General features: G+C 37.3%; 2 protein-coding genes across 2 annotated transcripts; one reads left to right on the top strand and one right to left on the bottom strand.

Moving 5' to 3' along the window:
* Nucleotides 1-2,619: 2,619 nt before the first annotated feature.
* Nucleotides 2,620-3,573, top strand: LOC308706064 (olfactory receptor 5M3-like; the record flags this gene model as incomplete). Its single annotated transcript, XM_081391449.1, has 1 exon — nucleotides 2,620-3,573. The coding sequence occupies one exon, from the start codon at nucleotides 2,620-2,622 to the stop codon at nucleotides 3,571-3,573; it is 954 nt and encodes a 317-aa protein (XP_081247575.1).
* A 7,984-nt stretch (nucleotides 3,574-11,557) lies between these two features.
* Nucleotides 11,558-12,484, bottom strand: LOC308706065 (olfactory receptor 5K1-like; the record flags this gene model as incomplete). Its single annotated transcript, XM_081391450.1, has 1 exon — nucleotides 11,558-12,484. One exon carries the CDS (start codon nucleotides 12,482-12,484, stop codon nucleotides 11,558-11,560), a length of 927 nt encoding a protein of 308 aa, XP_081247576.1.
* Nucleotides 12,485-14,310: the final 1,826 nt, after the last annotated feature.

A 14,310-nucleotide genomic window follows, 5' to 3' on the forward strand; every position in this document is an offset into this window, starting at 1 on the left:
TCTTCCTGCTCGAAAATCTCGGGAGATGATTTGCTTTCCCAGCAAAAAGGGGCGTGGACGGGATTCCCTCAAAAGACGGAACTTACCCGTTTCTCTTCCTCTTCGGTCAAAACTTCGGGAAAACACCAACTTCGGACGGGCTTCGGCCACCGTCTTCGGACACGCACCTCCGCGTCACTCCCGACCTTTCTTTTCTTTTCTTTATTAGGTTTTATTTTTATGTTTGCCTGTCCCTCCACGAGGGAGATGAACTATGAATTATTTCTTTGGTAACGTTGCACTGTTACGAACACACTTCGGCAGTGAGAAGATCCATGGCTCCCTTTTAGGAAGCGTTCTCCGTTTCTCTTTTCTTTTTCTTTAAGTCTTTTCTTTATTTTCGTCTTCGGACTCTCCCTACGTTCAGTGAAGCGAACGTAGCCGGCAACTTAAACTCAAAGAAAAAGACTCTTGAAATTCCCGCGACGGCGCTCAACGGAAGAGATGGAAGTGCAAGCTCCTCTTCCTTAAGGACATACGCACGAGCACTTCGTCTGAGAGAATTTCTGGTTCCATGGCTCCTTAGGGAGCTCTCATCTCCGTTTTCTTTTCTTTTAGTCTTTTGTCTTTCTTTTTCATATTCTCCTTTGTTCATTTCCACCTACGAGGGAAAATGAACTTAGCCTGAATTATTTCTTTAGTAACTTCGCTTTCAGTGAACCTTTAAAACTTCACCCCGGAAGACACGAGAGAACACGGCCAGCTCCAAAATAACGACACACGCATGCTCGTCTTTCGCAGTCACAAAGAGAACCACATGCAAGTATTATTTTCTATAGCGATGTAAATGCTGCTTAAGGTTGTCTATTCCCTTTTTCAAGGTGATTTGGTTCCTTGTTGTCTTTCAAAATGTTATTTTTGCCATACTGTGATCTCTCTCTGATCGCACATTTTGCTTTCACTTTCTCTCTCTCATCTCTCTCATTTTCCGATCTCTCTCTCTCTCTCTCTCATTTTCGTTATTCGTTTAGTCTTGTATTTGTGTATGTGTTCTGTATTTTGTGTATGCATACTCGTGTAAATTGTAGTGTTTTTTTATACTCGTAGTTCGATGTATTCTTAGTTCAATTATTAAAACCCAATATATCCTCGATTGACTGTTTCCTGCTCACATTACTAAAAGTCAATGAAATGTTTTCGATCTAGCTACAAAGCTTTACGATTTGTTATAAGGACAAAGCTTATTTGTTACTTTTCAATAACCTAAATTTTATAAGGACAGGAGAATAGTTTCAGGGCCAGAAACTATTTTTCCTGAAATTATAAGAAGTGATAACTATATTGAGAAGTTGATAAGTTAATCTTACGGCCGTTTGCTGGACAAACAACTGTTTGATAATTACATTAATTTCCATTAAGGGTTATCTCATAGAATCGATCTGAGATAAGACTATTGATATATGAATGAGGAATTATAATTCGTTGTGATTGATTATTCATATACTGTACAATCAATCTATTTTCAACTTCCATAATTTAATGTAACTGTAATATGCAATATATTAATCATATTCATGATTAATTATTAAAATTCCCTATAGATCATTTGAGCTAATATTAATGTACTACCCAGTGTGGTTACACAGTGTTGACAGAACAGGACTAATAGTCATACTTCCTGGTTCTGCTAAGAACTCTAGCTGCTGCGTTTTGGACCAGCTGTAGTTTGTTTATTATGCGTGCAGGGCAACCACCCATAAGAGAATATGAATGCATGAACTAACTGTTCACCATTTGTCATTGAGAGCATGTGTCATAATTTAGATATATTTTTACAATGGAAGAATGTGGTTTTACAGATACTAGAAACTTGACTTTGAAATGAAAGATTGGTATCAAAGAGCACACCAAGGTTCCTAACAGACAACAAAGACTAGACAGTCAAATGTTAGACAGTATTCTAGGTTCTTATGTGCGGAGGTTTTTGGTCCAATAATTAGAATCTCTGTTTTTTCAGAATTAAGTAGTAGGAAATTACTAGTCATCCAGTTTTTTATATCAGCTATGCATTCCGTTAATTTTGTAAATTGGTAAGTTTCGTCAGGGCACTAAGAAATATACAGCTGAGTATCATCAGCATAACAGTGAAAACTATCCTCTTAGTTGCCAAACATCCCTGGTTGATGTGGTCCAGTGTGAAGATCAGCTATCTAGTGTTTTTCTGCTATGACTGGGTGACGTTGGTAGTTCCTTCATTGATGAGTGAAACTAAATGATTCAAACTAAATCCTATACTAATTCGACATGTTATTTGGTTTGAATAAAATAAGAAAAATAAGGATTGCAAAGTTTGCAAGGACCATACTTATAATTAATCCCAAGACACTTTATAACATCTTCAAATAATTTCCCAACTGAAAAAAAAATGTTATAAGACGTTCAGCTCTTCACACGCAGATACACAGCTCAAGATTTGTTGATCTGACTTTTTTTTTCTAAGCTCCATCTTTGATTGTCTGATTGAGTAGAATGTAAATGAATGTAACCATTTTACCATATATTTTTTATTCTTATGTCATTTTTTATTATTATTGCAGAATATCATTGTTTTGTGTGATTTGAAGCAATATCCATTACTTGATGGATAACATGTCTTATCCTGTGATACTGACTCTTATGGTGCCCAAAGTATCTAAGTCATATAGGCACTTATACTTCACTTGTTTTCTTTTCCTTTATCTGCTTATCTTGTCAATTAATATTCATCTTGTTATGGTCATTATCAAGACAAAAGCACTTCATGAACCAATGTACATATTCTTGTCTCATTTGTGTGTAAATGGGGTTTATGGAGCCTCAGGATTCTACCCTAAATTTCTGTCTGATTTAATATTGGATTCATATGTGATCTCCTCTCACATGTGTGCTCTGCAATCCGTTGTTATTTACAGCTCTTTACTGTGTGAGTTTACAATATTAACAGTGATGTCTTATGATAGATATGTAGCCATATGCAAACCTTTAAACTATCATTCCAAGTTAACTAAATTCACCTGTGTGAAATTAATTCTGTTTTCATGGATTGTTCCCAACTTCTCTGTGATTCCAGCAATACTGTTATCAAATCTGAGGCCATTTTGTAATTATTACATTGATAAATTATATTGTGACAATTGGTCAATTGTAAAACTTTCTTGTACATCATCTTTTGTGAATAATGTCTATGGATATATTGTTGCAATTATATTTCTTAGCAGTGCAGTTTTCATTATAGTGTCCTATATTAAACTGATCTCTGCATGTAAAGCATCTTTAGAAAACAGAAGGAAATTCTGGCAAACATGTCTGCCACACATATTATCACTGATAAATTTCACTTTTGCTTTGCTTTTTGACGTTATGTATAGCAGGTATGGCTCAAATGACATTCCAGAGAGTCTGCGTAATTTTTTGGCTTTAGAACTAGTTATAGTTCCACCTATTTTTAATCCCCTAATCTATGGATTAAATATTAGAGCAGTGCGCAGAGTTTTTGTCTCATGTATTTCAGCAAGAGTGAATGTTTTAGAAGCTAAAAAAGGCTTAAATCCTTGACAATTACTTGATGTATACTTGCAAACAGACATGCAAAATAGTATATTTTTTAAAAGTAAATGAATTACAACAAAAAGTAAGAAAAACAAGGATGTGCTGTCAACATTATTTTTTATGTACATCATTGAATATTTTCATAAAACATTCAAAAGAAAATGAGGCCTATTCTTTTTTTTTTTTTTTTATGCTTTCACTGCTCCCACATCCACTTATAACATTTATTGTATAACATTTTACATCCTTTGTTGATTTATTTGCTGATGTTTGTCTAAATTACCAAAAATATATTAGAAAAGTCCTGGGAATTTCCTGAGATGTGTATAATGTGTTTACATTTTACGGTAACACTTTATTTCGATAGTCCACTTTAGACATTCTACTAACGATAAGTAACTTTGCAGCTACATGTCAACTAACTGTCATCAGAGTATTAATAGACTGTCTGTTTAATATCTGCTAACACTATATTTTGTTGGTCCCCCAACAGACATTCTACTAACTATAAGTAACTAGGCAACTACAAGTCAACTTATTCTCCTAACCCGAACCCTAACACCAAACCATAACCTAACAGTCTACTAAAGTCTACTAATACTTTAATGATAGCTAGTTGACATGTAGTTGAAAAGTTACTTATAGTTAGTAGAATGTCTAAAGTGGACTATCAGAATAAAGTGGAAACCATTTTACTTATATTTTACTTCAAATTATACTGCTATTTTACATGTACACCAATAATGTGATTATTGCCAATAATCAGACTTAATAGAATCTTAATAGAATCTCACGTAAAACCTTCATTCTGAACCTCCATTATTCTGATGATAAAATAAATGATTAAACCATTGGTTTAGTTGTGTATTTTTATTTTACATTTTTGTTTTTAAAAAATATGCCACCTTCAAGCCCATACAGTGTACATGAACCTCTTCACCGGTTCCCTGGTATTTGGCCTTCCTATGAAGGTAATATGGTGCCATAAAGAATCACATGCGCAGGGTAAGTTTGTGAAAGTGTACATAAGATTGCAAGCCTAAATAAAATTTGCATGCAAGAGAAGATTTGTAAAGGTGTAAATCACCTTTCAAGTGCAAGAAAAAAAATATTTGCAGCATTTTACTGTTATTCGTAAGTGTAATGGATGTATTGTGAAACTGCAGCTTCATGCTTACGGAAAATAAATATTATCTCTATTCTTCTGACTTCCATTTTTCCACGCTTACACAGCAATTTGCAACCGAAAACAACAGAGCCAGGAACTGCGAAACAGATTGTTCGCTTAAAATCAACCTTTGTGTAAAAAAATAAACTGGTACAAATGTCTAAATGAATTGTTGTGAACATGCAAAAAAGTTCCCGTAATAACCCGATTTGTTGCGTCTTTCTTTTAGTTGTGCTTACAGTTTTGGTACGCTTCTCTCACTCATTGGGCCCTATTATACACCCGGCTCAATGCAGCGCAAAGCAAGTGTTTTTTGCTAGTTTCAGCCCGACGTGGTTATCATTTTCACGTCCTGCACCACATTGTTTAAATAGCAAATGCATTTGCGCCCATTTGTGCACCCTGGGCTTGCTGGTCTGAAAAAGAGGTCTGTTCAGGCGCATTGTTGCCGTGTTGCTATTTTGAGGCAACTGAAATAGACTGCAACATTGACCAACAAAAACCTGGTCTAAAGTCAATGCCGCAATATTGTTTTTGTTATTTAAAGTGAGCATTAGTAATGTGCGCCTATTAGAGGGTCCACAACGTGCTTACACTCTGCTTATAACACACATAGGGGCGTGCAGTAGCACACAAACATGCCAAATAAAAATAAAAGGTTTCTAATGTAAAACATTAATATTGTGTAGAAGAAGTGCCTACAGTGTAGTTCCTGTAGGACAACCAGTCCGATGGGGAGGGCCAAGCTTCAGAACTACCAGGCTGGAGCACCTATGGACCGACTCCACCTTGATGTCCTAGGACCATTCCCAGAATCCAAGTCAGGCAACAGGTACATCCTCGTTATACAGTGCGTGCAGAATCATTAGGTACATTTTCCAGGCACATTTTACCAATTCCAAACCACATTAATCTTAATAACTACAATTAATTTTGTATTTAATCATTTTTAAGTGATACAGTGGGGCAAAAAAGTATTTAGTCAGCCACCAATTGTGCAAGTTCTCCCACTTAAAAAGATGAGAGAGGCCTGTAATTTTCAACATAGGTACACTTCAACTATGAGAGACAAAATGAGAGAAAAAAAATCCAGAAAATCACATTGTAGGATTTTTAATTAATTTATTTGCAAATTATGGTGGAAAATAAGTATTTGGTCATCTACAAACAGGCAAGATTTCTGGGTCTCACAGACCTGTAACTTCTTCTTTAAGAGGCTCCTCTGTCCTCCACTTGTTACCTGTATTAATGGCACCTATTTGAACTTGTTATCAGTATAAAAGACATCTGTCCACAACCTCAAACAGTCACACTCCAAACTCCACTATGGCCAAGACCAATCAACTGTGGGAGCAATTATTAGGAAATGGAAGACATACAAGACCACTGATAATCTCCCTCGATCTGGGGCTCCACGCAAGATCTCACCCCGAGGGGTCAAAATGATCACAAGAACGGTGAGCAAAAATCCCAGAACCACACGGGGGGACTTAGTTAATGACCTGCAGAGAGCTGGGACCAAAGTAACAAAGGCTATCATCAGTAACACACTACGCCGCCAGGGACTCAAATCCTACAGTGCCAGACGTGTCCCCCTGCTTAAGCCAGTACATGTCCAGGCCCGTCTGAAGTTTGCTAGAGAGCATTTGGATGATCCAGAAGAGGATCGGGAGAATGTCATATGGTCAGATGAAACTTTTTGGTAAAAACTCAACTCGTCGTGTTTGGAGAAGAAAGAATGCTGAGTTGCATCCAAAGAACACCATACCTACTGTGAAGCATGGGGGTAGAAACATCATGCTTTGGGGCTGTTTTTCTGCAAAGGGACCAGGACGACTGATCCGTGTAAAGGAAAGAATGAATGGGGCCATGTATCGTGAGATTTTGAGTGAAAACCTCCTTCCATCAGCAAGGGCATTGAAGATGAAACGTGGCTGGGTCTTTCAGCATGACAACGATCCCAAACACACCGCCCGGGCAACGAAGGAGTGGCTTCGTAAGAAGCATTTCAAGGTCCTGGAGTGTCTCCAGGTCTCAACCCCATAGAAAATCTTTGGAGGGAGTTGAAAGTCCGTGTTGCCCAAAACATCACTTCTCTAGAGGAGATCTGCATGGAGGAACAGTGTGTGAAAACCTTGTGAAGACTTACAGAAACGTTTTGACCTCTGTCATTGCCAACAAAGGGTATATAACAAAGTATTGAGATAAACTTTTGTTATTGACCAAATACTTATTTTCCACCATAATTTGCAAATAAATTCATTAAAAATCGTACAATATGATTTTCTGGATTTTTTTCTCATTTTGTCTCTCTAGTTGAAGTGTACCTATGATGAAAATTACATGCCTTTCTCATCTTTTTAAGTGGGAGAACTTGCACAATTGGTGGCTGACTAAATACTTTTTTGCCCCACTGTATATAATTGTTCATGAAGGCTGGAAATGAAAAACGCCTTTCAGGTGTGCATAATTATTAGGCACGTTTTTCTTTACAGATAAAATAAGCCAAAAAAGAGATTTAACTCAGACTTAAAAGTCAAAAATTATTAAATCCCCATGAGAAGGATGCAATACTAATGCAATACTAAAAATTGCAGTTAAGGCATGACCATTGGAAAGTGAAATACTCATTGGGTCAGCAGGGTCAGACAAAAACAAGTGGAGAAGAAAAGACACATGTTAACTGCAAAATAATTAAGAATTAAGGTGAAGAATTAAGTGTGAAACCATCAGGAACCCTTAAGTCTCCAGGGCTACCATTTTCCAGAACTGCAACCTACCTGGAGTCTCCAGATGTGCAAGGTGTCAGGCTCTCAGAGACTTTTAGGTTAGGTAAAGAATACTAAAAAATGACCCCCACTTAATAAGAATCACAAGCTGAAGTGTAGTAAAATACATGAAGACTGTTTTTTTATAGGCTTTATAGACAGACAGATTAGTGAGTCTTGCTGGTCCTTCAAGAGTGACAGGGGCAGAAGCACCAAACCCCTCATCCTCTGACATCCTCTTGAAAGAACCTCTGACCCTTCTTGTAATGAACTCTAACTGTGACCCTAATCCCTCTGGAAAAGAGGGGACGAAGACAAAAAGAGGTGACTTGTTCGAGCCAAATGGACAAAAAGAAGAAAATAGAAGGCAACAAAAAGTTAACTGTTCACCTTCAGTAGTGCAGAAGGGACTCTGCACAGCCAAAAAAAAAAAAAAGGGGGGGGGGTAGGTTGGGTGTTATAGTGTTAGTTCAGTAAATACATTGTTTGTTACAGTTATTTCACATGTATACATAATGTGTTCTTATTAGCAAATCAGATGTGGGTACGTCATTACGTAGGGATTAGTTCACTGTTTTCGTTTAGCGTCAGTATGCTCGCAGTGTCCGGTGCGGATGGTTGTATATAAACCCATCAGTGCTGGGCAAGAGCATAAAATCCCTGTTGATGTAAAGTTGTGTCTTAATAAGTAAAGCTCCTGAACAGACTCTCTTTGTTGTGTGCTTCTCTTCACGCCTCCACGAACACTGAGAAGCCAACACGAGAAAACAACAATACTTCCCTGAAGACAGGTGACAGCGTCCCTTCAAGAAGCTACTATCACTACCTCAATCACACTTGAGCTGTTTCTTTTGTTGTCTTTTGAGCGTAGAATCTTTAGTACTTCTATTACTGCCTCAATCACACATAGTTGTTCTGTTGTTGTCTTTTGAGCGAAGAATCTATTTTTCAGCTGCGCAGCTTATACCCGACTCGACTCCCAAGTTCTTTGTAGAACTGAAGTTTTATTCAGACAACACAACACAACACAACAACCAAGTGAGTCTCCTGAATAGAAAGATACATGTACATTTAAATCATACAATTAAGTAAAAATCAATGTCACTCAAGTCCTCTTCACTGTGATTTGTTCTTGTAATTGGTTTGTAATGATCTAAGACTGTTGGTTCTACTGTGTCAAGCACTTTTTGAGTAAGTATATATGGTTTTTGACCTGAGCATCTGTAGTCTGCCTCTCTGTACATTTAATGTTGAAAATACCTATTACATAAAATATTTTTATCACCACACCCTTACCCTACCAATCTACTAATACTCTACTAACACTCTAATGAGAGTTAGTAGACATGTAGGTGCAACGTTACTTATAGTCAACAGAATGGGCCCTATCATACACCAGGCGCAATGGAGCGCCAAGCTCGACACAAGTGTTTTTTGCTAGTTTCCGCCCGACATAGTTATCATTTTCACGTCCTGCGCCACGTTGTTTAAATAGCAAATGCATTAGCACCCATTTGAGTGCCCATGGCCGTGCTGGTCTAAAAAAGAGGTGTGTTCAGGCGCATTGTTGGCACGTTGCTATTTTGAGGCATCTGAAATAGGCTATGCCATAGACAAACAAAAACCTGGTCTAAAGTCAATGGCGCAATATTTTTTTGTTATTTAAAGAGCGTGTACACCTATAGGCGGGTCCACTCTCTGCTTATTACACACACAGGATACAGCAGCAGCACACAAACATGCCAAATAAAAATAAAAGGATTACAAAGTAAAAGATGTATTGGTAGCCTATAGTGGGCAGTTGCTGACATATAGCACAGTTGTGCTTTGGGTGACCCGAGTTCGAGTCCCGGCTAGTGGACGTTTCCTGATTTTGTCCCCATCTCTCTCTCTCTCCCATTTTGCTTCCTGTCTACATAATGTCCTGTCATGATAAAAGGCAAATATGCAAAAAAAAATAATTTTAACTGATGCTGGTTAAGTTTCATCCACACACAAAATAGATTCGGCATTCTTTAAGCCACTACATCAACGTCTCACATCATAGGGGTGGGGGAACGGATTCTGACAGCTGGATTGTTTGCCGTCACATTCTGTTCCCCCCATTTTTCTTACAAAATGAGGTTCTAATATTTACAAAACGGATACCAATCAATTGGTCAACTGGGCAGTTGCTGACATATAGTACAGTTGTGCTTTGGGTAACCAGGTGACCAGGCTTTAGCTCTTTTGCCTCGAATTACTTTTCCATGGCAAGCAAAATATTCTGGACAATTTTCTGTATTAAAGAAGCTTTCTGATCAAAACTATATAATTTCCACTCCAGCTCGTAGGACAAAGACCATGCTCTGCCATGTTAATCTTTTGAAGCTGTGTTTCCTGTGAGCCTTTTGGGAGTTAAAGGATAACTGTTGCCAAAATGCAACCTAGGGTATTTTTGTTAATCTACCTGAGGCAAACTTTCATTTAAAAGCATAATTATAATGGAAACGGCACTTTTAAGTTTGACCGTATTTTCGTTTTTCGGTCAAATTGCCTTTTGAATGGGAGTACTTGGGGCACTACTATGATAGCATCAAAAATCACTATTTTTAAAACACTAAGAAGGCTAGACACAACATGAAACTTTTCTTGAAGTATCACCAGGGGCTCTACACATGAACTCGAGCATTGAGAACATTGTTTGTGTACACAGAGTTTAAAAAAAAAAAGATTTTGAACAACTCACTGTAGCTGTGTCCGCCGGCATTTTGACAGTCAAAAATAGTCGATCTCTGAATGTGAATGAACTGCTGCTGTATTGCTTCTTTTATGAGCATCCTTTTTCAAATACAAGGTCAATATTGATTTTCACTAACGACAAAACAAATTATCAGTGAATTTATATTGAACTAAGCTTTAGGAGCTTTCTATCTTTACTCTCCTCCCTGTTACGTTGCATTCGGAGACTATTTTTGACTGTCAAAATGCCGGCGGTATAATATACAAGTAAGATTTTATTATTATTATTATTATTATTATTTAAACTCAAATATTTCATATCCATGAATTTTTGTGTGTGTGTATTTGATAAGTAGTTGTGTAATAAGTTAGGAAAAAAAATACAGTCAGACAGTCATTACAAAATAAACCCCTTCAGGATACTAAAAGTCCTGATGAATACATTGGGCCCTATTTTAACGATCTAAGCGCATGGTACAAAGCGCATGGTGCAAGTGCAGTTAGGGCATGTTTAATGACGGGAAAAATGGTTGGTCTCTATTCTCTTAATGCGTATTGGGTGTATTTTGGGCATAACGTGCAATAAACAAATCAGAGTCCCATCTCCCATTCCCTTTAAAAGCCAGTTGCGGTCGCACCATGGCGGGTTGCTATTTATACATGGCGGAATTTGCAAGCGGAAAGACTGAACGCTTCTCCAGAGAGGGAACAGATCTGCTCATGTGCGGGGTTAAAGCCCACCATATCTTTATCTACACAATAATAATCTTTTACATCGTAATCCTTTTATTTTTAATATTTGGCATGTTTGTGTGCTGATGCGTGTCCCTGTGTGTGTAATAAGCAGAGTGTATATGCGCGTTGTGCACCCGCCTATTGGCTCATATTACTAATGCGCCCTTTAAATAACAATAAATAAATAAATAAAAAATACTGCACCATTGACTTTAGACCAGGTTTTTGTTGGTCAATGGCAGTCTATTTCAGTTGCCTCAAACTAGAAACGCGCCTTGTTTTCAGACCAGCACGTCCATGGGCGCACATTCGCACAAATAGCCGCAAATGCATTTGCTATTTAAACAACGTGGCACAGAATGTAAAAATGATAACCACGTCAGGCTAAAACTAGTAAAAAAACACTTGTGTTGCGCCAGGCGCAACATTGCACCCGGGTGCATGATAGGGCCCCTTGTCAAGATGTATTTTATGAATCTGAACGCTCAGTGTACATTAACACTTACTAAAATATTAATTTGATTTGCAGCATAATGAAAAGATAAAAGCATCACTCATTTTACTTTTATTTTTTCTTGACCCAACATACTTCATACTGTCATTTTTTTGTACAATTCATGCATAATTTTAGGATTCTTTTGCGAACTTCTGTCAGTTTTAAGCCATAGATTACAGGATTGAAAAGAGGTGGCACAATAATCATTTCTATTGCCAAAAAATTACGCAGGTTTGCAGGGAAATCACTCGATCCATATCTGTTATAGATGTTATCGAAAAGTATTGCAACAGTAAGATTTATCAGTGAAAGTACATGAGGCACACATGTTTGCCAAAACTTCCTTCTGCATTCCAATGATGCTTTACATGCAATGATAAGTTTAATATAGGACACCATAATTACAATCACAAGGCCAAAATACAATGAAATAAAAATAAATCCATAAAGGTTATTGATAAAGGTTGATCCACATGAGAGTTTTACAATTGACCAGTTGTCACAATACAGTTTGTCAATATGATTTTTACATAGTACCAACCTATTTGACAAGAAAACTGCAATGAACATGGTAAGAGATGGTATGATCCAACATAAGCCAAGTAATATTCTGCAAGAATATTTGTTCATCTTTGAGTGATAGTCTAAAGGTCGACATATGGCCACATGTCTGTCATATGCCATTGCTGCTAATGTACAATATTCACACATAACATAAGTATAAACAACAAAGGCCTGGAACGCACACATGTAAGATGGAATAATATATGAATTCATTATTAAATCATGCAATATTTTAGGATAAAATGCTGCTGTTCCAAAAAGGTCATTTACACAGAGATTGCACAGAAAAATGTACATTGGTTCATGAAGGGCTCTCTCCAAGACAATGACCACAATGAGCCAAATGTTCACAAACAGTATCATAACATAGAGGGAAAAAAAGCATGTGAAATAAATATACCTGTATGATTTAGCGTCCTGTGGTTCCATCAGAGTGTAGGTTGCAAAATTTGTCATATTATTCATCATATATTTAAGTTTTTTAAGATTACATTTGTCCGTATGTAAAATACCCTCAAAATGTTGCAATTAAAAACAACAACTGTATCTGTTTAATTTTAAATTATAAATGTAAAGATACGGCATACATGCTTTTAACACACAATAAGAGTAAACACCAGTCAACAATTATCACTGACTTGCCTTGAGTTGTGATCTTGCAAGCTCACATTTATTAAGTGGAAGTACTATGGACTCACCTACTTATAAAGAACTTGAGCAGTTTAAGTTCTCTGAGGCTCTACCAAATAAAACTTAGGGGAATTTCAATAAGCTCTGGAGGCCTTTTTTCTTTTAACTATATACAGTGCTATGCATAAGTTTAGACACCCATACTAAAGTTGACTAAAAAGAGGTAAAAGAGGTAAAAATACCTAGAGATTGGCATGGTTTTATTTCAGTTAGCCTAACAGCTAGTTTGATTTGCATTGAGAGATGATCTTATGGAAAGTACTCCATGCCAATCTCTAGGTATGGTGAAGGCTATGTGATGATGTGGGGCTATTTTAATTCCAAAGGCCAAGGGAACTTTATCAGGATGCATAGTATCCTGGATCCATGAAGTAACTGGCCTTTAAAAATAAAAATCTGCCTGCCTCTATGGGAATTTAACATAGGGGTGTCCAAACTTATGCACCCTATATTTTAAGGAAGAACATTTATTTATTTATGATACATTATTCATTCACAAAGAAAATTGGTGTCCTAAAAGGTTGGATATTTCCTAATTTTTTAAATTAAGGCATTAAGTTCAATTTCCAAAAGATGATTTTTTTATTCCTCTTTTTAGTCAACTTTAGCATGGGTGTCTAAACTTATGCATAGCACTGTAGTTCAACCAAAATGAAAATCACAGCAAAATGTACAAGTAAACTGTAGAAATGATTGGAGTGTTTTTAAAAATAGTTTGTCTACAATTTTACATCAACTGTCAAGTCAAGTCAAGTCACATTTATTTATATAGCGCTTTTTACAATACAGATTGTTGAAAGCAGCTTTACTAGCCTGACCTCGTCATACTCACATTCTAGTCAGAATATAAGTCTGAAACTGCTCCATTAGGCTGTGATTATTGGGTGTGTTTCAACCGAACCAGGAAAGAAAATGCCTCTGCACTCAATTGGATAGACTTACAACCAATCAGGGGTGCGTTTCCCGAAAGCATCGTTGGCCAACTATGGTCGCAAGTTCCGTCGTTACCAATAGAGTTCAAAGGACATTGCGATGAACTTGCGACCATAGTTGGCCAACGATGCTTTCGGGAAACGCAACCCAGAGCAGTAAGTGACGTATGTTCTTCAATCATCTTTCCGATCGACAAATGCCTTGATTGCGGTTCTCTGTTCCTCTTTTAAAATTAATGCGCTGTCGATATCTTCTATAACAGAAGCGATGGCGGAATCTACACATGATGTTTCATAAACAAAGTTCAGGAGGAGCACGTTCAAATAATCAATCCAATCAAAATCAAACAATTACCATGTCTACCCTATCAGCATGAGAGGAAGCATATATTTATTCACTCTGTCAACTCACCTAACATTCCTTGACAGTTTTCAGCATCCCTCCACTCACTCTTGGCTTGTTCTTCCCCAGCCAGGAATACGGGGGGAGTACTTTGGGTTCGAGCCGAATACTGAGCCCGGAGCCCTCTCCTCGGGCAACAAGCCAAATATGCATTTATTCTATCTGACTTATTTGTAAGTGTGAATTCATGAAATCTCAATTCTCCAGCGGCAGTCATCTTTGTTGTAAACGAATTCAACCCAAGCGCTTTTTGGTGATGTGGATGA

The sequence above is a fragment of the Scardinius erythrophthalmus genome (assembly GCF_964197995.2).
Source record: "Scardinius erythrophthalmus genome assembly, chromosome: 17".
Lineage (NCBI taxonomy): Eukaryota > Metazoa > Chordata > Actinopteri > Cypriniformes > Leuciscidae > Scardinius > Scardinius erythrophthalmus.